Raw genomic sequence first — 23,910 nt, forward strand, 5'->3', positions numbered from 1 at the left:
TTCAACTTTCCCGGTCAAACAATACATACCTTTACATTTCTCGAGCAAATTTAACTTCCATGAGATTCCTTTAAACCCTTTACTGTCAGTTACAGTACAATTATAAAGTCCTTCATCTTCATCCTGAACATCCAGAATCACTAAGTTTGTCGGGAGTTCGGTCTCGATTCTGATGTCAGAAGAAGAGAAATTTGAAACTGTGGCGTTGAGAGTGATGGAATGATGAAATAATAAATTGTTTTTGATCCATTTGATTTCTGTTGCTTCTTCCACAGACACGTTACAAGTCAAAGTGACTGAATCTCCTCTGGAAACCTCCAGGCTTCTGAGTTCAGTTAACGGTGGAACTGAGGGTTGAAACAAGTTACAAGTTTAAAAAGCATAAATTAAATCCTGCATCATATCCATAAAATGTTTGTAGTACCTGCAAAGATCTGCTGAGCCTGAATCAGCTGGATCAGGATCAGAACTGCCGTGTTCCTCCAGAACATGACGACCATCTGAGAGCAGAAGACAAACTGGAACAGCAAACTGTGAGTTCAAATGGAGGAGGTACTGAGAAAAGGAAGTGGTTAGATGCCACTGTGCTAGGTGTTAAAGTAAGTATTAAAACTAACAGCAAAGGTTACAGACTCTCTCATTTCCCATCAACCCTTTGGTTACCCTCTTTCCTGCTAGCTTACAGCCCCTCAACCTAACAGGAGCCAGTGAGGTGAACCGAGTACTGAAGTACAGTCGGGATAATACATTTTGAATTGACTAATCTCTGAAATATGCAGAAGTACATAGAGTTGCAATATTCTCTGCATGAGATAATTGCAGTGTGGATGGCTGGATTTAGATTTAGCTGAAATGTCCAAGTGATGAAAGTTTATTTAAAAGTTTGTTTGTAAAAATTTAAAACAGTGGAGTATTTTTAACTCTCATTAAGAGATAGAATCTGGAAAAAAGGAAATTATAATTAAAAATAGTAAAAATCGTTTTGCTCCAAACTATTGAAAATAAAAAACTAGATTTAAGATTCACAATAATTTAGATTTATGTTCTATCAGAATTAGTGCAAGTTTTAGATGAGATTTTATAAAGATGGGTCGACTTGTACTAAGATTTTTTTCTCATTTTGTTCACATTTTGTTCTAATTTGCGTTCATTACATTAGTTTTTGTCACTGTGATCAAGATGAAATACATTTGGGAACATTTAAAACAAAAAAAAATACATTCTAGCTATATAAAACTATCAAAACAACATCTAGTATAACATCCACTTTGAAGTAATTCCCACCAAACGCCATTTGTGCAACAAATTCACATGCCCCGCCCCTTTTTTGTTGTGCGACAAATCCGCTGCTCATAACCTGTCAAAAAATGTGTTCCTGAGTTTGATGCTGCATGTGGGAGGAGCTAAAGGCTAATATTTATAGGGTGATTGCTATAAGGAACAGTGTGTGGATGCCTCACCAAGAATGTTTGAAGACACAGATGATGTTGAGGAATAAAGTTTATTTATGGTGAAGAGTTCTACGAAAACATCAGTAATCACGTCTCCATGTTTGAGTTTATGTGATTATTATTAAAAGATTGTATCTGTATGACAGCCGCTTCCACTGTGTTTCTGTGTCTCTGTGACTTGAAGACTTTTCGTATTAACCCGAGGAGGAAAAAAAATAAAATTAGGAGACCTTTTTTCTTTTTTTTAATGTCTCGATGAGGTCAGAGGTGACAGCAGCTCTCCCTCTGACAGCTTTTGATTGAGTGAGTTTATCCAGAGTTTTCCCGCCTTCGCCCTAAAGTAGCCGGATGAGCTCAATTACTAGTAAAAAAAAAAAAAAAAAAAAAACTTTCTTCTTAATATTAGAGTTATTTTCCTATTTTTACGCTGCTTTTTTTGCAGTGTAGGAGGTGTCACATTTGAATGCAGTCAAACACCCGACTCTCTAAAAAGCTTCAGCACAAACAAAACGATGATTAATAAATGTACCAACACTACTAATTATCCCTCTGATCTGCAACGACTTTCAGAAAACCACGAGCACTCAGTCCCTGTGTGGCACATCTTTATTTTTTTATGCATATTTTATGCATATTTTTCACTTGTGAATGGACTACATGTGAACATTTATCAGTCAAAGTGCATTTTAAACAGGATTTTTCTACCTAATTTCTTATTCATTAGTGTTTGTAGCCTTCAGGCTACTTCATGTAAAAGTAAAAATGCGGTAAGATAAATTTCTTCTGCTGCCTGATGATACATTTTGTTTCCATTTATGTGAACAATTCACGCTTTAACAAAAATGGTCTTCCATTTCTGTCATGAAAAAAGAGGCGAAAATAGATGTCTAAATGATCAAATAATGTTCTTTGAAGACCAGAAATTACTTAGTTAGAGCAGAATTCTTCAGTGGTGAAGGGAGGTACAATAATGCATGGAAAACGTGTACAAATATTTTGCATAAAAAATATTTTCAATGCTTTTTGCTACCAAAGAAAGCCTCAATTATTTTGAGTTGTCTTGTGTGTAATGTTTAAATGTGTCCACTAGAGGGAGACATTTCACCATTTAAACACTGCATTTCTCACAGTATTCACCTTTTAATGTTTGTTTATTCCATTTTTGCTCTTAAACGGAAATAATGTCATGATAAAAATACGACTTGATTAATATTTTAATTTTAATGCTTATAATAAAATCCCACAGAAGTATATATATAGACTTCATTCAAGTATTTCTTAAATAACTTTATTTGGCGACAGATTTTCTTTTCTACAATTAAAAAAAAAATAAAAACGTTTTTAACCTTAAAGTATGCACATTCCCCTCCTTCCTGCTCACATACATATTTATCCATGGTATTTCACAGTTGTTTAATTAGATTTTTTTGGATAATTTACCAGATAGTTTTTAGAGTTTTAAAGAATATTACAAACATTTTTGATTGCTGTTTTTTTTTTTTTTTACTGACGGATTTTCTTATTTAATCAAATTTATAGTAAGCCTAGATTTAAATATAGATTTTAGTTTGTCTTTCACTAAAAAAATAGATATAATTTTAGTCTTAATTTAAATAAAATTACATATAAAGGGATGCAACATTATAGATTTGACGGAAAACTAGATGTGAAAGAACTTATCTATTTAAAACAGACTATTTGGAAATCTTTTTTTCCAAAAAATTATATTTTATATTTTACCCAGCAAGCAGGATTTCCAGCATGTCAAACCAAGTTCAAGATCTCAGAACATTTTCTCTGCAAGCTTCTGACGAAATGTGATGACTGCTGGTTCTGAGAGAGCAGCAGTTTGGACCTGAAACTTCCATCTGTGTAAGTAAAGTTTTAGAGCAGACTGGGAAGAAGATGCAGACTTAATGTTTTAATCCAAAGCCGACAGACCTTTTTTTTGGTTCCATTTCTGAGATCTTCAGATGTATTTGTCAGTTGAGGGTTGCACTTTTTTAAATCAATGATTGATCGATCATACAGATATGTCAAACTCATTACGGAAATAATGAAATGCATCGATTAAAAAACAAAGAAAAATGAACGTATATGTAAGAAGAAAATAATTGTGTCTCATAATAATAAATAAAGATTTTTACAGTTATGCATACAAAACACACTGTGGCCACATTAGATTCATTAATTATAATGATTAGTGACCAAAGTCAAGTAAACTTTGATTTATTGCTTGAAAAGGAGTGACAAAAACAAACTTATATAATCCCATTCCTATTTTAGAATTTTTCTGAGTCTGAGTGAGGAAACTCCCAGCGTTTTTTAAAGAAATCTGCCCTCACACCACTTCCTGCCATTCAGCGTCTGAAACAAAGCGAGACTTAAAAACACAGACCCCATCAATAACATTCACAAATGTGCTGAGAACATGAGAGCATGAGAAGCTGCAGGAACATTTGCATACAGAATGCACATAAAACCTCAGGGTGTAAAATAATTACATCTTCTCTGAGAGTGTGAAGGTTTGCTGGCAGGATATGACACTATACTATAAAGTGATGGATTGCAGGAGAAAAAAATCATTCATCTGAACATTTTCATTCAAAACCTGACATGACAAATTGATAAAAATCACTTTTGGCAGTTTCCAGATTTGTTTGCAGTCCTAAAACGTGCCTTTGATCATTCGGTTATTGATTTTTATGTATGAAAAAATATATATTTAAAGTATGTGATTGCAGCTTCATTGCAATAAAAACATGAAACATCAAAAATAAAGGACAAAAATTTAGAAATCACTAAAACATTCCTTAAAATCAAGCTAATATTTTGTCAATTATAATGATATTTATGATAAATTTAAGTTAATATATATATATATATATTTAAATATTAAATGTTTTGTCAAATTAAAGTAAAATTAATGTGTTTTTGGTGCCCTCTTGTGGTCACAGGTGGTATTGAGCCACAGTTAATTTAAATGAATGTTTTTGAACCTCATTGAATTCTGCATTTTAGTAAAAACTTATTCTACATTCTTCATTCTGACTTAAACACAATTAAAATATGTTTTCTGTTTTAGAAAAAAGAAAACAGCACAAAAATGTAAAGTTAGTTAAACAGCTGGAAGGTTTCTTAATTTCTGGACCTCTTTCAAATAAATCAGTTTGCATTTTTTGAAAGGTTACCATGGTAACAGCCTTCCACACTGGTGATGGAGCCAACAAGAATTGATTTGATAATCGCCATTGTGAAGTGTTTCTGCGTTACAGCACAGTCCGTTCAAACAAAGGGCTTGTTAAAGAAAAACACACAACAAATCAGTCTGACGTCTTAAAGTTCAGGAGCTGGTTTAGTTTTTTTCTAGTGTGGTAACCATGACGATAAAGTGCTTCCAGATGCTGCAATTTTCATAAAAGCATAAAATGTCTCTTGTCTTTATGCAATTTTGGTCCAAAAAATGTGTTAATTTAATAAAGAATCAAGGATAATTTGTACATTTTTGTGTTAGCACTTTGGTTTTAACCTGATGAATCTGAGAGAAATTTTTTCTGGACTTTAAAAGTTAATTAGAAATGTTTGCTTATTTTTTATTAACAATGGCCAAAAAAATAAATAAATGAAGAAATTATTCCTGGTCTTGATTTGCAAAGATTATTTATTTGTAGCAGTGCTTTCTGGCAATAGAAAAGTATGCTATTTTTTTATATATAACTTTATTTAGAAAATTAAGAGTACGTGTAAATAAGAAGAAAAAACAGAAATATAATAAGTTACATATAAAGAACTTAAAACTAATCAGAATTTAGTCTATAATCCTGAGTGCTGTTGCTTTCATTCATGAATTTATGAGTTGCTTCCTGCATAAAGGAACTGAAGGACGCCTCCACATCAACCAGAAATCTCTCAAAGAACACGTTGAATGTTTGATTAAAAAGACCATGGTGCTGCAACACGATTGACATGATCAATGTGTGGAGTTAACATTCCACAAACTCTTTTAAGGGTCTATCATGATTTTCTTTAGCTTTTCAGAGTAAACTATATCCATATTTATAATGATACACTAAAGAACAAATTTTTTATGAAATATGAACTATTTTGGTGAGTTTTTTTTCCCCATCTGGCTGTAAGACGCCTTGATCACTGAAGCTCCGCCTTTCGTTTCTTGTGGGTGCCGCCCATTTTATGACATCATGGCAATGTGTCTGTGTTTCGCCCAGAAATTTAAATGAAGAAAAAAATAAAAACAAAAATAAAAGTGTTTTGCTGATCACTGCTAGCTCTGCAGAGAAAGTGGGTGTGAGTTAACTAGGGGCAGAGCTGGCAGCATAGACCCGTCCTGGAAGGGGCTGTTCCCTCACGTTCATGTGTATGAGGGGCTGGTGCTCAGAGAGCAGTTTTAGATTACTGCTTAAAAATACATGATCAAAATGTCACTTTATAATGAAGAATTAACATGAAAGAACACTTAAAAGCTAAAAAAAAGTTAATTTTGCATGATAGAGGCCCTTTAATTCTTCAGAGAATAAAATTACTATAATCCTCGCCAACATCAGTCCGTTTTTGATTACCAGTTCCCAATTCTGAGGGTTGATATGAATCTTTTTATTTTTTTTAACCCTTTAATTTTTTTAATTTATCATTTAGATTTCAATTCTATTTTAATTCTTCTTTTTTGCTTTCTCAAGTTTTTTTTATCGTGTTCACATGTGGACCCCCAAGTCTTCTATTCTATTCTATTCTATTCTATTCTATTCTATTCTATTCTATTCTATTCTATTCTATTCTATAGCCATATAGTTTTGAGCTAGGATTAGGAAAACAAAGACGTTCATGGATCTAGTTGTCTACCTGCGGATGAATGGAGCCCCCCCCCCTCCCCCCAAGCGTATTTTCTACGTCACAAATACGCTGTTTTTCAAACACATTTTTTATCTGCTCTTGATTCACAATGATTTGACTGAATAAATATTCAGAAATTCTTGAAATTTCGTTTTATTTATATTTTTTGTTTATATTTTACATGAAGATGTTTGTTAAAAACACCAATTTTTTCCTCAGATTGGGTCTTTAAACTGCAGAATTCCTATCATAGAAGAATTGAATCCGCGCGCGCTGACTCCTCCCCCTCCTCCTGCTCTGATTGGACAGCGAGGAAGAGGAGGAGGAGGAGGAAAAAAATCCTGACGGAGCGGCAGGAATTTCCTCAGCTCTCCTCCAATTTCCACGAATCCTTCCGCCGCTCTCCGTCCAGACTGAACGTCCACAGCGACAGAAAGAGTACGAAAACCGGCTTTCTGTGCAAGTTTGACCCAGAAAACGAGCGCGCGCGCTCTTCCTCGCGCCTCCTCACCAAAAGCCACTTTCTCTTTTGTGTCTCCAGATGTTGCGAAGTGTCGCCGTGCTCGTGGCGCTGGCCGCGGCGCTCTGCAGCGCGGAGGTGAGTCCTGAACCCTTCACTGGCTTATATGTGAACTTTAGTGACATGATGATGGAAGGAGAACAACATAACACAACATCCCAGCACTGATGGGAAGAGCTGCCTCAGTAGGAGGGGTTGAAGTTTTTTTTTTTTTCCTCGCATAAATGTTGAGGCCGGGTTGGTGTGAACTCTCCAGAGAGGTCAGTTTGCTCAAGGGCTGTGAGAAAACTCACCTTGTGGGACTCGCACTGCAGAGCTAATAACCTGGAACCCCTGAGCAAACACAGATGTAATGTGAGCCCCAGGCTGCTTCACTGAAGTTCCAGCAACTTTTTTTATTGAGGGATTAAAGTTACCCACCTTCAAAATTATGTCAATTTTTTCTGCCGTAGAGTCCAGATTACCTCATCTAAGGAGAAATTATGTGTTTTTTTTGTTTGAAAACTACAAAGTTTGTCGGTAAAAAGATTTTTTCAAACGTTTTCATGTGATGTTTTAAAGAAACACTCCCATTAAAATGGTGTTTTTGGTGTTTTTACGAACTTCTTTTGTCATTTTTCTGCTGATTGAGGACATATATTTAAAAAAATTCAGCTCAAAATGACATTTTTGGTGTATTTTTATTCAAATCTTTGTGAGCAGCCAAAAAAAAAAAACATAGAAAAATGCATCAACCAGGCCACAAGCTCCACTTATTCTCATACATTCAGCTGTAGATGACTAGATATACAGTATCTGCATCTTTGTTTTTTATCGTCTGAGCAATAAATACCGCTGGAATGCTTCAATATTGCTCGCCAATTTTGGTTGCACAACTACAAAGCTGTAAGCTAGCAGGATCATTTTTGAACAGATGGATGATGGGAAATCTTCAAATTTGATTTCTGCATATTTCTGCTTTGAAGTTTACTTATAGACTTTTCCTTAAAGTTAGTGAACTTAGCTTAATGAACTCCAGCTGCCCCGTAGAACTATATCCTACAAAACAACCCAGGTTTTAAACATTTTGGCTAAAATAATCATAATAAAAGATCGCTTGGAGCGCTTTTACGACAGATCAAAGTGGATCGGAGTGGATCTGAGATTATCTGAGACTCGTTGTAGCAGATGTTTGCAGTAAAGTCGTGACTCGGAAATGAAGCTGAACCAAGATCAAACTTTTATTTCACCCCAAACAACTTTGCGGCTTCCTCTTGTCACCTTGTTAACCTCCTCGTCTTGCCTGAACCAAATGGACAATTTCCCGTTGTGCGACGCCGTTTGTCTGCTGTTCTTTAATAGATCAAACTGTACCAAACGGCACAGAAAGTTCAGAAACTACAGTTTGACTGGCAGCTTCTTGGTGGCTGGTTGCCAGGCAACAGCTTCCAACCAGGAAAAAACTCGGCCCAAGTACGGTGACAAATGTGTTCCTGACTTTCTGCTGGCTGTTGCTTTAATGACCTCATAGGTGTCAGTCGAGCTCAAATGATCTAAGTCGTAGGAGCACACAGCTGCAGAGCACCTGGAGGAACGGTGACTCCTCTGTGGTGACTCCTCTGCTGACTCACTCAATTACAGGATGAAGACATAAACTCTGAACCGCTGCTTAATTACAGTCCAGATTCTCCTGAACAAGACGAAACATTCATGAAAGAAACCCGGATTCGGCTGCAGGTTTCTCAAATGAAGATCAGTCCAGATTAAGTTTGAGGGCAAAAATTGATTATTATGATCCATAATTGATACGTAATTATTTTGTGAATTTTAAATGATTAAGAATAAAAAAAATAGTGTAAAAGGATTAAGCAAAACTTGAAGGTTTAGCAAGTTTTACACTGACATTTTTGAATATCCACAAACATAGCTGACCTCATCTGACTGGTACCGACTTTAGAAGAATTTTAGCTTTTTGTCGATGATTAAAGTCCTGCTGTGTAATATTTAGGAAACAAAACCAGCAAAAAACATTTGCATTTTTGTGTTTTATGGTTGCTTTTCTATCTTAATGTTGTTGCTGTGAAGAAAGATTTTTGAGTATCAAATAAAACATTTTTGATGTCAAAAGTTTTAAGCTCTTTTTTTGTCTTGTCTGGCCCAAAACTGTACAGCTGGATAGCTCTGATATTGCTCACCATTTTAGTTGGACCACCAATGTTAGGTTGGGGGTGTGAGGGGTTGTTAGCTAGCAGGAGAGAGTGTAAACAGAGAGCTCTCAGCAGGGGGAATGGGCGGGGCTGCTCCAGTAAAAAGATGAATTTCTAAGGATCTCCTAATGCTCTAGAAAAATGATGTTCTAGAAAACAGCAGTTTTTTTTAATTTAGTCTAAAACTGTCGTAATTATAATAAAAAAAATACTGGGAGCGTTTTGAAAAATTGATCAAAAAATGGTTGGAGTGGGACTTTAATAAAAGTAAACAAGTATATTGATCTTGTCTTAGAAATGCACTTTGGTGGAGAAAAGTATTGGTCTAGTGTAGGGGTGTCCAAAGTCAGTCCTCGAGGGCTGGTATCTTACATGTTGTCCAATCAAATCCAAAGCAGGATTTCTGGAAAACCAGCAGGAGGTCAGCCGTTGAGGACTGGCTTTGGACACCTCTGGTCTAGTGTCTTGAAGTAAAAGTCCATCCGTTGTCACGCACTTAGGTGTGTGAAATTTGGTCTCCACATTTGACCCATCCTCGGTGGAAATGGTGAGCTGCGGACTCAGCCGCCCTCAGGAACCATTTGGTGGTTAACCCCCCCGATCCAACCCCTCAATGCTGAGTGTCAAACAGGGAGGCACTGGGTCCCATTTTTAGAGTTTTTGGAATTGAATTCAAGACCTTCCAGTCTCAGGATGGACACTCTACCAAAGGGCCGCTGAACTGGTAGTTGCAGAGAAAACATTTTTAAAAAGTGCATAAATTCAGGTTGCACTGATGTTTTATAACCGAATTGTTGCCTCCTGAATCACAATTGAACCGTGAGATGCCAAAAGATTCCCACCCCTACTCCTGACCCTACTTCTTGCTCCTGCCTTTCCTGCTGGCGGCTGAAAGTGGCATTGTGTTCGTCTTGAATCCATAGTCGTATTTTGTGAGGTATGTCACGGAGGACACAATGCACACAGCAGGATGAAGGCAAGTAATAGAGGGGCAGGCATCAGAAAGGCGTCTATTCTCCAGAGGTAATTAGCTCGATAATATACGGCCTGTTGACTGTCGTGGGAAGAGGCCGGTCTGGCGTGCCAGAGGGCCGTCCAAAGGAGGTCAACAAGTTAGAGCCAGGCTCTCTTAAGATTTAGGAGTTAAGTTCGGCAAATTTATACTAAAATTACAAATGAGACATGACCACAGGCCATGAAACCGCAGGACTCTGGGTATCAAGGAGGCCGGCGGCTCGCTCCCTGTGAGGGAAGATCCTGTGTTTGAAGATAAGTTGCTCAGAAATGTGGCGTAGCAGAGTGGCCGGGGGGGTCAGGACTCACAAGCGGCGTGGAACCGTCTGCAGGATGCAGGAGAGATATGCATCTCGCGCACCGGCAGCTTGATATGCAAAGGCGGCTGGATGCAGGAATAGTGAAAGTCAGGAGGTTGTGGCCTCGGGGGACGTGGTTGTGCACACACAGTGTAAACAGAGAGAGTTTATATTAGTGCTTTTATGGGAAGCTGTGGGGTTGTCGATGGAAGGGGTGGATGACTCATTGGTTAATTTTGTTTTTGGTTCCCTGGATTAGAAAGCAAAGATATCAATAGAAGGCTCCACTCTTTCAGTCATGAGGATTCAGGAGAACAGCAGCTGCTGTTGTGAGTCTGTTGAAGGCCTAATTGAGTCATGGCCTCTCATGCAGGCGGCCTGCCATTCTTCCATGTAGATGCTTGTTCTTTCCCATTCAAGGTGGACTAAAAATATCAGCCCAGGTGGAGGGAACAGGAGCGTGAGGGGGACGCTGTGTCCTTTATCTGTGTGAGCCTGCTCTAATTACTGTAGCTCAACAGCCGGTCATGGATCCTGCGCGGGGATTGTGCTGGGCTGTTGAGCTAGAACGATGTAAAACAGGAATGAGATGGAGCCGCAGTCATGCAATTATAGCAGAGGGGAGTGGGAGTGATGTAGGACCTAGCTGTTCGAGGGCGGAGAAGAGGCGAGCGTGTGCTTTGTTTCATGTCCCGACAGTGTTTTCCTCACTCTTGGCTTGGCTTGAAAGAATTCCTCATGTAGCTCTCCAGCTGTACTGGTGTTTTATCATTACCTGCACTCACAGGGACACACTAAGCTCACACACACACAAGTGAAGGAACTGGATACTTTAAATATCAGTTCTAAGTAGAGCTGCCACAAACGATTATTTTAATAGTCGATTAATCACCAATTATTTTTTTCCGATTAGTCGACTAATCAGGTCATGGGAAAACTGGATGTAAAGCACACATCTTAATCATCATTAGCTTTAAACTGACTAAAAACTATATATATAGCAGTACCTGTGATAATGCTAATGTGAATGCTGCAAGCAGAATTTGGCCGGTGAAGATGCTAGTGCTGAAAGCTGAAATCCCTGAAGCTGATTGCTGAAAAGATAAAATATTAGTTAAATGCAAAATTAGCCTAAATTACTGAAAAATCCCTAATTAGCCAAAACAGCTAGCATGCAGCTGAAATATTAGCTAAATTTCCAAAATAGCCTAAAAAACAGAAAAAATCCTAAATTAGCCAAAACAGCTAGCATGTAGCTGAAATATTAGCTAAATTCCAAAATAGCCTGAAACACTGAAAAAAAAATCCAAAATAAGCCAATATAGATAGCATGTAGCTGAAATATTAGCTGAACCTCTAAACAGCCTAAAAACTGAAAAAATCCTAAATTAGCCTAAACAGCTAGCATGCAGCTGAAATATTAGCTAAATTTCCGAAATAGCCTTAAAAACAGAAACAAATCCTAAATTAGCCAAAACAGCTAGCATGTAGCTGAAATATTAGCTAATCCTCTAAACAGCCTAAAAAACTGAAAAAAATCCTAAATTAGCCAAAACAGCTAGCATGCAGCTGAAATATTAGCCACATTTCCAAAATAGCCTAGAAAACTGAAAAAATCCTAAATTAGCCTAAACAGCTAGCATGTAGCTGAAATACCAAAACAGCCCAAAAAAGCAGAAAAATTCCTAAATTAGCCAAAACACCTAGCATGCAGCTGAAACATTAGCTAAACCTCTAAACAGCCTAAAAAACTGAAAAAATCCTAAATTAACCTAAACAGCTAGCCTGCAGCTGAAATATGAGCTAAATTCCAAAATAACCCAAAGAATGTAAAACTTCCTAAATTAGCCAAAACAGCACACAAACAGATACAGTACCTCTGTCCTGACACTTAAAGTATACAGTGTTAGTTTAAATGCAACCAAGTGAAAATTAATAAATATTTTTATATGATAGAACCACAAATCCTAGCAGTGATAGTTTAATGGTGTGCAGAAAGGTCAGTTGAGGCGTGTGAAGCATTGTATGATTATTGATCGACTGTTATTGATTCTATTTATGTTTTAAAGCCTCTGGATCTTAAATTATTTGTCACTTTCAATTCTCCATTAAGAGGTCATATTCATTGTCAGTGCTCAAACCTGTTCAAGTGTTCATACCCAACAGATTTTTTTACTCCCTTCATCTACAAACTTGCTTTTATAGTCGGCTCTTGGTTAAATGTGAATAAATAATGAATGCACTTTGTAACAGAGACGGCATTAAGTGATTTAAAAGGATTTTCTTGTGACTTCTAACTTGTTTGTTCCTTTGTTTCTCATCTAAAGTCAGGGGTTCTACAACCCCAAGCGTGAATCATTTCCCTTGAATTTGGGAAAAATGGTTCCAAACATGGAGTTGGTTAGAAACTGATTGTTTTGTCTCGGTTTCATACTTGAGAGGACAAAGTAAAATGCATTTTTGTCTCACAGTGGTGTAGAAATTGAGTTTTTCTTTGTACAAACATGTCTCAGCCCCAGAAGAGGCCTCAGATGGAGTGTTAGAGTCCTCCCTTTCTCCTGGACTTTCCCTAATTTCAGTGAAAAAAGTGCCTAAAATCGAGCAGAAAAGTGTAGAAACGTTGTTTTTAAAAGGTTTGGGAGAACATGAAGTTGAGGTTAAGGAGACAATGAAGAAAGAGGTGATGTGGAAGAAAACAGGTGGTGGGAGACGGGGGGCTGAAGCCGGGGGGGTGGTGCTGGCTTCAGTGTTTTACGTCTGCCGCTGACGTTTTAACTACTAGCAGATGTAGGGCTGTCGCACCATGACTTATACTTCCTTTAGGGCTTTTTTCTTCACTTATTCTTTTCTTTGTGCGTCTGTCAGATTTCTGGGGATTTTTCTCAGCTTCTCTGGGAGCGTTCGGCTCGTTTCAGCTCTGAAACAATGAACTCACGGCTGTAGAACGGGGGTGACATCATCCGTTTGTGCATTCCTCTCAGTCTGAATAAGGAACAGGGAGAAAAAGAAAAAAAAAAAAACAGGCGGAGGTAATCTGGTTGTTTTTGCTGGTTTAAACTCAAAGATTGGGACCACCCCTGGAGCTGTACACGACTCTGACACTTTTTTTGCTTTTTCTGCTACAAACAAGAAAGTTCTGAGACTTGAATTCAACATTTTTCTGCGATGACTCCAAACCTGAGCCAGTGTTAGTCATGTTCCTCCCATGTGTGATGGCTTCAGCCCCAAACTCCCATAAACCCCCTGAATGAGAAAAAAGTGGATCACAGGGAGCGACTGTCTTTTGGCTCCACTTTTCTTCTGCTACCCTAAAAGAGAAGCTCGATGCAGCGGGTCAAGCCCCGTCTGTCTTCTTCTCTCCTGGCTTAAATCCACGTCTCATGGTAGTTCAGAGCTGGAGACACATCAACGGGGAGGAGCTGCAGGGGAGACGGGGGGAGCAGAGGCACCGCTCTGACCCAGATATGGCGGGAGGGAGGTTTTGGCTCGGGGCGAACTGCGTCGGACACCAGCTGAGGCAAACATCGCTCAAGAATGCAACACCCCACCCAGCGCTGTCCTCTCTGACTCTTATCTTTTTCACTTTGTTTCCTTTAAACAATTAGCTGATTAATTCTTTAAGGCCCTTTTGTTCAGAAGTAGTTCTATTTCTTTTATTTTGGTACTTTTTTTATCTGTAAAATCTTTCTTTTAGTCGTTTTTGAATCATCTTTAGTCAAAAATCAATCTGCTGTGTTCTCTAATCTGCTCCTTTAGTTGTCCTTTCGATTTTTCATTTTCCATAATTCTTTCTCCTTTGAAATTCATCGTCAGAAAAAGGTTAATGGAAACAGAACCAACAATGGAGGTAAACTGATTTAAAAAAAAAAAAGAAAAAACATCGCAGCGTGCAAATGTGATTAACTGCAGGCATATTTGTGGTTCGAGCTGTGTTGTTGCTGTGGAAACAGACCATCAAAAACAAGTGAAATTGCCTCTTTTGTTTCATCAGTTTGCTGTTTCACCAGCAGAACCAGTGGATGATGAGGGAAGGAGTGTAACTTTAGAGAGAGTTGACTTCATGTTGTTGAATTTTGTGTAGATGATGGGAAAGATGCATCAGAAAGAAATGAAAAGTCGACTCGTACTGTAATGTGGACATCAGCTAAAAAGCAAGTTTTTAATATTCTGTGATTGAGATTTGTGATCTGTGAGCGATCTTTGACTTTAATAAAGGATAGAAGAAGATAGCAGCACAGAGTTGGGCGGAGCCTAATGGAGCTGTCTGCTATTAGAAATCCAACAACAAACACAGTAAGGATCATTTATCAGAAAAAAAAGTTTCCAAAGGGTTAAAAAAAACATTGTAAATGTACAATTTTGTGTGTGGTATCACAGTGTGCTTACAAGTATCTGGCAATTACTGTAAAATTAATCGCAATTAATCGTGATTCATTTTATCCAGGTTTGCAATTAATTGGTTAAATATTTTAATTGATTCGTGGCCTTAGTAAAAACATAAAAGTCAGAAAATTAAAAATCATAAAAACGTCCACACATAAAAGTTTCCATTTAAAACGTATTTCTAAATAAGAACATTTCCGCCCAGATTTAAACATTTTCAGACTTGTGGACTGTGACGATAAACACAGAAAAGCGGCCTCGCCATGTTTCGTTTTGACCCTTGTGACCTGAAGAGGACCTCTGCCTGAGGTTCACTGACTTTGAGACTTGAGGTTATAAAGAACTAGAATAGCAGCGATGTACTTGGGTGCTTGGCCATAGCAGGGGTTGTGAAAACCTTTCGACTTATGAGCTACAAAGGCTTCAAAAGTACAATTGAATAGATATTTATTTATGCAGATGATGATATTCACTGGATCAAAGTCATTGATTTGTAGAAATTGTTTCTGATTTAAAAAAAAAATCCATAAAAGAAGCACTCCATTATTTTATTTTTTTTTATTTATCTTTGAGCTACTAGCTTAGTAATCTAGTTAGCATGCAAGTTAGCTGCCTTAAGTCACGTGACCCAGACGGATGTCGTGAACAGAATCTGGAAGTCTCTTTCAAAATTAAAATTAAATGTTTCTACTAAACTTTAGGGCAGAAAAGTGTAGCTAAAAAAAAAAAATAAGTACATTTTCAAGCAGATGACTGAAGATGTTACACTCACTGACCTCAAATAAATGTTAGACGAGATGGTTAAAAATGTTTATTTATATATAGAAAGCTTTGTTGTCCTTAAAGCAGCAGGACTGAGTTCTGATGAGTGTACAGTAATGGGCTAAAAATCATTAAATGGATTGATGCCTTCAGGCCAAAGTGCTTGTCTTGACTGGAAAACTTCATTAGTTCATGTCAGAATCATTCTTTTAAATCTGCAGTGAGTGCGCTGTGTGACAGCTTCTCGAGGGGGAATAATTGGCGATAAAACGTCACGTCGCTCAAGCTGTGCTTCATATTCAAATCAGTCTTTTTGATTCAACAGTCTGCATTTTTCACGTTTTATTCAATTAAAAAGCTTTAATTTTTGTGAATAAGTTCGGCATTCCACTGTTGTTCAGAGATTAGAAATGTTCAAAACAATTATTATTATTAGAATTAAATAAATTCAGTGGCTATAGTGATTATAGTGATTTATATTACAACAAATAAATTAAATTGTTTGCAAAATAAAATGCTAAATTGCAGAACACCGGTTTTATTGAACATCCTTGCAGGTAAAGTTGTTATATTTTACAAAGAGGGCCAAGAATGTTAATTATGTATATTTATATTGAACACATCCAACCAGACGTCTTCAGCCTTGTTGAATCTATTCTGATGAAGATGTTGATTATTCCTGTGATAATCTGCAGCTCATCAGGCAAGAGATGAAAAAAAAAAAAAAAAAAAAGCTCCATAGGTGACAGTGAACAAACCAAACGCTTGTTGGATTCGCCGGCAGTAATTTTAGCGTGGTTTATCCGGGAAAAACACCCCCCATCAAGTTCATTAAATTGATTTTTCTCTTACCAGAGGAAAATACTCCATTCATTATTTAGGGTGCTAATTTTTTTAAAAGTAAGTTCTATTATGCTGTTTGATGTTGCGGCTGGGTGTTTATAGTCTGTAAATCAATTTTTCCTGTGCTAATGAAGGGGGGGAGGGGGGGTGCAGTTCAAATGGATTTATGGTGGCTGTAAAGTCGACCCCTCAGCAGAGAGTCATCGATTCGCCTGCTGGATCGGTGGGGCGTCATCTTCAACATGTGTACACATAGAAACAGAAATATGTACATAAAGATGGAGCGCTTGTGTTTATCAGACAGACGTAATGTTTAGGAATGCAGAATAACTCCTGCTGTTGCTGATCAGCCTGTTTCTTATTAGTGGACCGGAGGAGAAGCTCTTCGCCACTGAAGCGCGAGCACTTTGGCTTTTAAATGAAGCCCGCCTCGAAATCAATGAGAATGTGGAAAGGCTAGGAATTAGGAACTCTTGTTTGCTTCTGCATCCATTCCTTCTGCAGGAGCATTTAGGCTCTCCTCAAAACCTCCTCCTGACTTCAATTTAATCTGCATGATTCACTGTTGTGCAGCTGGAGAAATAGCAACCTTAAAGTTATTGCATTTTCCCTCGTAAACAACTAATCCTGTGTACAAACCCTTTGAGTAACCTCGCTCTCCTTACGTTCCAAATGCATATACTAGTCTCAAAAAGCCACAATCCCATACACTTCTATAGATGCATAAACAGCTATTATTCAGTCTTTCTCTATCTTTCTTTTCTCAAATCCTATTTTTTCATGATATTTTTTCTTAAGTGCAAGTTATTCAACTAATAACTAAAACCAGCCAATTAGATGTTTCAATAAGCGTATGTGGTCTCACATCAAGGTTTCAAATGTTTACATGACAGATTTCGTGTAGCCTGCTTTCTAGTGTTAAACTAGGTTCACACCAAACGTGAATCTGCTCGTTCCTGAGCTTGACGCTGCAGTGTGCAAGGAGCTAACCGCTAATGTTTTAGCCTGATCGCTACATGGTGTGGCTTTTGTGTATATCTCCCCTCCAATGCACAGAAGATATGGCTGATGTTGGGAGATCAGGGTTATTTATTGTGAAGATTTGTACAAAACGTCTCCATGTCTGGGTTCATGTGATCATTCAGTGATTCTCCTGGTACAGAGAGCAGTGTCTGTATGACAGCCGCTTCTGAGGTGTTTCTGTGTCTCTGTGACCCAGTTTGACGGCTCACTGTCCTGCATTAACACAAGTAGAGAAAAAAACAAAAAACAAACACAAACTTTGTATTTTTGTCTCAATGAAAATAAGAAAAATATCATTTAGTTTATGAGGCTGCCTCCTATCCTGCAGAGGCGCCACGAGTGCGACACTGGTAACCAGTCCAGGGTGTATCCCACCTTTGCCCAACATATGTGTATTCTACCCTCAAGTTCATGCAGCGCCCGTTGTGTCTGTACCATTTACTTATCATTTAAACTGTGTGGTGTGAGCGTGGCTTTAAGGATGTGAACTTTAACAAGCTCACTCCTGATTGGCAAGTAGAAATATTGACTTGGACCAATTATTACTAACAGAGATCATCTTGCTTTAATATGGCGGTGTCCATATTGCGAATAAATGGCAACTGAATTAACTTATTTTCATATGAAACAAAAGTTAGCCTTTCTTAATGGGTGATGTCACACTCACTCTGTCTAATTCTCATGTACGTCAACAAACATATATACCTGGAGATGTCCCTCTGTCATTTTTCTGATAGGGAAAACATTGCCTAATTTGCGGTTCGTGACTAATCTGTAATTTGGAAAGGACTTTCAGATGTTTTTTCACTATAAGAGGCTTATTTATCCTCCTAAAATGGATTCCGGAGAAGATGAGTATAAACTATCATCAAAGAACAAAGCTTTCTTCATGAGAGGAGTTGAAAAATATATTTTCTTGATTTTTTTTTTGGTTTCTAAAGATGGATAAGAGCTTTGGTTATTGCCTCAGGATTGTAGAACACATTGAGGTCAACCCAGACAAAAGTAGAAAGTCCAGTTACAAAGCGAAACAAGTAGAATAATTAGTTTGAACATACAAAACAGTGCGAAGATTGTTTTTCTGCATGAAGAATTGGGCAACAAAATTCCCTTCTTATTTTTGTTACTATCAAGTTTTCTAATATATTTTAATGTGATTAAAAAAAAAAAAAAAGAGCAGCCAGTTAAGGACATTTTGATTTAGTGGCATCATCGTTGGCTCATGCAGGACTTAAGGCCTCCACACTTGAGAAGTGAATCAACATAATTACGCTGGTTGGACTTTTATTTTTCTCTTTCTTCTTGTTGCCACTGCAGTGGATTCATTATTCCGGTATATGGGTTCATCAGTTGCAGATACAACAAAGATTATTCTGGTCCAAACAAAATTACAAAATTACAGTATAACCTGGAGCGAGCCGTCATGTCTTGAGGTTTATCCTGGTGAAGGATAGGGTTGTGTTGCTACGCCTTCAGAAGTTTCTGCTCATTGGCTGAACAGCAGGTTAGAGTTTCCGGTCTTCTTGGAGCCTCTAGAAGAGTAATTGAGTGCTCTGACTGGATTTTGTAGTAGTTATACTCGTAGAACTCAATGCCAACATGGGTTACAATAGTGATACCTTGAAGGACAATGATCAAGAGGAACAACCACACTGATCCGAACTTAAGTGTTGGTTTGTTATTTGACTTCTGTGCCAGTTGGTACAGAGAGAAGTTGGAGACATTGAGTCTGATTAGACCATGTTTTCCACCTCCTTCGTTGTTAATGCAGCTGTCCAAAGCTTTGGCCTTAAGGACTTTGGTGCCAGTTGGTGCAACAATCCCCAGCTGTCAGGTACTGGCAGTCAGAGCAGCACACACAGGCATTTCAGTTCAGCCGCCGAGGCAAAAACTTTGGTCTAAGGCAAGTTCAGGAAAGCATGTAGAAGAACTCGATAGAAGAACTATCGACCACCCCTAAAAGAATTCTGCCAAGTCATTCTACGCCTCAGAAGGGGGAGTAATTATCTGCTGAAATAACCAATAGTGTTTGTGGTTTATTTTTTACCTCAATTGAGGGCATTATTGTGGGGTTAAAAGAATACTTGGAGGATTTTTGAGTGGAGGTCAAGGTGGTGAAATACAAGGTAGTTCAAAATCTCCTTGGTGGTAAGTAACCATTGACCAATGAGGTCCACCTTGAGTATCCCAAGTCTCTGAACGTAGTGGTGCTTGGATGACCATCGTCATTGACATTTGAGCACAGTGCGACTGGACTGGCAGACTGGGATGTTGATTCCTCCAGAGTCTGTGAGGAGAATTCAGCTGATAGTTGAAGCCTTGGTCCAGGAGGAAGAGTTCTGGTTGAGGAACAGCAGATCTTAGATTAGTTGCACATTATAGAGGGTGCTTGAGGCATGATAGTTCATCCATCCAGTCCACGTGTGCTTTGTGAATTGTGAGAACACATTCAGCCTTGTTTGTGTAAAGATGTAGGTCTGGGCATCTTGGTTCAGACTCCTGGACTTAGGACCTGGCTCGGGATGAACAATAGAAGACGGATTTATGGATGAAGTGATGGATTTTGAAGTTTGGACAGATTTAACATCACTGAAAATGTTTTTTTTTTCTTTTTGTTTTTTTTTTTGGCATTTGTGTATCGATTGTAACTTCTTATGTTTATGGTGTGATTTGTTTAACAAAATTGTGTATTTGAGTTTTTGGAGGGACAAAAAACTTGTAGTTTGAAAACATCAACTTAGTGTCAGTTTTGTCAAATGTTTTAATCTGTTCTTTCACTAGAGTATAACTGTGGAGGAATTGGGATTTTAGCTGTAATGGATGATAACCAGTTGACTAAAACAAGTCAAATTGATGTTGGATTTGATTTTATCTCCACTTTGTCTTCTAATGAAACATGAAATAAAATAAGTGAGACACTGTAGCTATGCAACAACTTAGTTTTACAACGATTGGTTCAAACCTTGATGTTTGGGTCCTGGTTTTGTTTCAGTTTGATATATGATCTGTTTATTACAAAACAACAACAAAATACTATTAAAAAAAGTCAGAAAAATCCTGTTTTGAATTTTCTAATAAGAAATTAACAATAAATAAAAACCTTTCTGTTGGTTTATATACTAAACCTAGTGTAGCGTAATAAGACAACACGTTTGACACCTTCAGCATAAACAAACTGGTATGCAGTGGGGATGAACCAAGTCACTTTGTTGGGAATAATTAATTACAAAATAACAAATTACTGTAATTTAATTATGTTTGTCAGTAACAGAGTAACTTAATTAATTGCAGGTTTAAATTTGGAAATTATAGTCCAATTACTAGACTACAAAAACCCTCATAACTCACATGTTAGTGCAGTGAAACCATAGGTGACTAATAAAACAAATTCATTTGTGTAAACAGTTGGCTCTGACTGTTTAAATGAAACAAAACTGATACCAATAAATAAAACAGAGTTACTGATGAATGCGCGTGCACAAAGAGCTAGAGATTAAACAAAGTAAGATGAAGAGAGCGTAAATTTGGACGTGGATTAATTCGTACACTTTTGGCAACTGGAGATATTCAAATTATTTCCAATTTGTTGAAAACAAAGGCAAAAACATTTCAGTTAAGTAGACATTAAGTCCCGGACTTGAACTGCTTTCCACTGCCTTAGTGTCAATGAGGAACCTGTTTATATACTATAGGCTACTATTCAATATACATTTTCTCATTTTTATGTGTTGAATTCATCGAGGTTAGTGCTGAAAACCCTAATTTCTCTTGTGGAGCCTCTATGTTTTTATTTAGTGGATTTTACAAGGGATTTTTATTTGTGCTAGCTTTGTTCATTTGAGAATTTATATCCGAGAAGAAATTCGTAAAGTAACGAGTAGTGATTACTTTTTAAATTGGGGACTGAGGAAAGTCATTTCATTACAATTTCATCCAGTTTTTAAGTGAGAATTGTAGAACTTGTTTGTGGGATGAATGTGACGGCGTACAAGGATGAAAATATCTTGGGGTTTTTATTATTCATAGTGAAAACAAAAGGCAGGCGTGATTTATGACCACGTCAGACAGCACCCCCCCTGTTATTGAAGGTGATATTATGGACGTTTATTTGCATTGTTTTCCTCCGTCTTTTGTTGCTTTGTGTGAAAGTGCTAGTCGTGAAATGTTAGCAACTCCTCCTCTGTTAGCTTCCTTTTTGACTGACACTTGAGGGAAATTACCTCAACACAAACCTGGACGCGGCTCGCTATGGCAACAATCTAGCAGGAGAGGAATCGGTGGCCTCTGTGTTCATTATCTGCATGTCAGGGAGGCTTTGCTCACAGATAGCTGGACTGACAGACTCACACTTTTGTTGCAGATTCATCTGAGAAGTCCATCCATTATTTATGTTCTCTTGGAGGTTTCCACAGGTTTCAACAGCCCTCCAGCCCATCTGTGGCTAACAAACTAAATTGTCCAAGTCGCTCAAGGCCAGATGGATGCTTTGAAGATTTTTTCATGGTGTTAGTTTGGGGGGTGCACATGTATGTTTGCATAGAAATGAAGTAAATCCCTATGATCCCCCCCACCACCTCCACTCACAGAGTTAAAGTTGCTGTCGTCGCATGTGACTTCCCCTCCACCCTCTAAATCCGATCTGCTTTATTTGTAAAGAAAGCTGGTTAAACGCAGAGACAACAATCCACCTTCTGTCAAACCTACATACCAGGCAATGGAGTCATGAGCGCGCACACGGAAACTTGGAATCCAAATCACGTGCCGACTTTCTGCCTCACTTATGCAGGAAATGGGGGGGGGGGGTGGAGGGGAGTTTGGAGAAACGGGGAGGAGAAGAGATTGTACGGAGGATGGCGATGGGCCCACAAAAACACAGACTACAGATGTGGAAACTCCCTGCACAGTCGCACAAACTCAACATGCACAAAAACCAGGGAAAGGGGGAGCTGACGGGGGTCAGCAACAGCGCTCTCTGAGGTCCGCCTGGCGCCGTCTGATTGGTGGCTTTACAGCAGGGTGGCCTCATTTCCTAACAGGGAGAGTGAGACGCCGCACACTTATAAATCCTTTAAACCCTTTAAGTGTTAAATGTATGCATTTATAACAACACAAATGACAAACATGAAATTCAAATAAGTGCTGCATAAATAAAAAAAAGGACAGAACATAATATAAGGCTGATCACATGACTTGGATAAAAAAAAGACTAATCAAGCTGGATATCACTGCCAAAAATGTTAAATTGGTTCAATTTTGAATCACAAATTTACAGTTTCATTTAAAAACTAATTTATTTTTTTACTTTTTCTTTCAAAATCTGTTTAAAAAAACATAAAATCACCATAAAAATGTCCATAAAAATTAAGAATTATTAAGAATTTAGGATAACCTGTTTTTGTTATAAGAGCCATTTTGAATAATTTTATCCTGTAGGTGTCGCTATTTCATATTTGATGTCAATTATAAACATAGGTTAATTTTCTGACCTCACATGTTTTTTTTCGTGGAAGGGCAAGAAGTTCTCAATGGCTTTTGCAGAAAGAAATATTTGAATGAAAGTAATTCATAGATAATAAAATCAACAATTATCTTAAACTCAGATCGTAGTACAAAGACTTTTATTTTGGAAAGTGTGAGAGTTTAGTCTCCAGGTCAATCTGGCCTCACTCACCTCAGTAGCTTCAGGTTCTAGGATTTATTGAATTTAAACCAATTTTCCTTAAATAAGATCAATTTCATGACATTAATCAATATCTTAGACTCAGCTTCTACTGTTTCCATGCATTTTCCAGTTATAATGTAAATGTCAAGTTTTTTTTAGCAATTTGACACCCAGAAAAATAAAAAAATGTACCATCAAAGTGACAAAAAATAATTTAAAATTGTATAAATATGAAGAAAATAACTTATTGATCTTTGAACTAGGAGGTATAATTGTGGAGATGACACACTTCCACTGACACAGCCTCACTTTTGATATATTGATGCTAAACACATTTTTACCATCCTTTTTAGGCCAGAAAATGGAGATGATGACATAATGCATGAATAGCATTTTTTTAAAAATGTTGTCAGATGAATTATGGCCCATGTTTTCATGTGTTATTTTAACAGTCTGAATCCAGGAAAACACACAAAAAATGAATCTTGAGATCAAATTTGAGGCAGCATTAGAATTTGTTTATATTTACGGCTCCAAAAAAGCTTTTTAATTTTGTTATTTCTATTTGCATAATTACTTCACCCACCACTCTGCTTCTCAATATGTGTTTTACTTTGAGTGTATTTAAAAGTTAGATAATTCATTATTGGACTTTAATTAAATCCTTGAAAGGAGATTAGTATTAAAAGAAGTATTAATAAAAGAATTAAAGAATTTTCCAGATTAATTAGAAAGCTTCAGTTTTTTGTTGACTTTTCTAAGAATGTTTCAGCATTTCATTTTTTTCATTATGAACACTTTTTCTTTTCAGCTATTTACTGTTTGCTTAAAACAAAAAAAAAACACTTTTAGACATGAGATTACACTTAAATACTAATAACATTTTTAAATATTTAGTGTTGCAGTAACATTTATGGGT

At 37.4% G+C, this 23,910-nt stretch overlaps 1 protein-coding gene across 1 annotated transcript in view; it reads left to right on the forward strand.

Annotated features, from left to right (window-relative positions):
• The first annotated feature begins 6,582 nt into the window (after positions 1-6,582).
• fstl1b (follistatin-like 1b) overlaps positions 6,583-23,910 on the forward strand; it is a 29,242-nt gene continuing 11,914 nt past the window's right edge. Inside the window, exons 1-2 of the mRNA XM_024287028.2 lie at positions 6,583-6,737; positions 6,841-6,897. Coding sequence (XP_024142796.1) covers positions 6,841-6,897 — 57 coding nt within the window. The 5' untranslated portion in view covers positions 6,583-6,737. The remainder of the gene's footprint in view (positions 6,738-6,840; positions 6,898-23,910) is intronic.

The sequence above is a fragment of the Oryzias melastigma genome, linkage group LG21 (genome assembly GCF_002922805.2).
Source record: "Oryzias melastigma strain HK-1 linkage group LG21, ASM292280v2, whole genome shotgun sequence".
Lineage (NCBI taxonomy): Eukaryota > Metazoa > Chordata > Actinopteri > Beloniformes > Adrianichthyidae > Oryzias > Oryzias melastigma.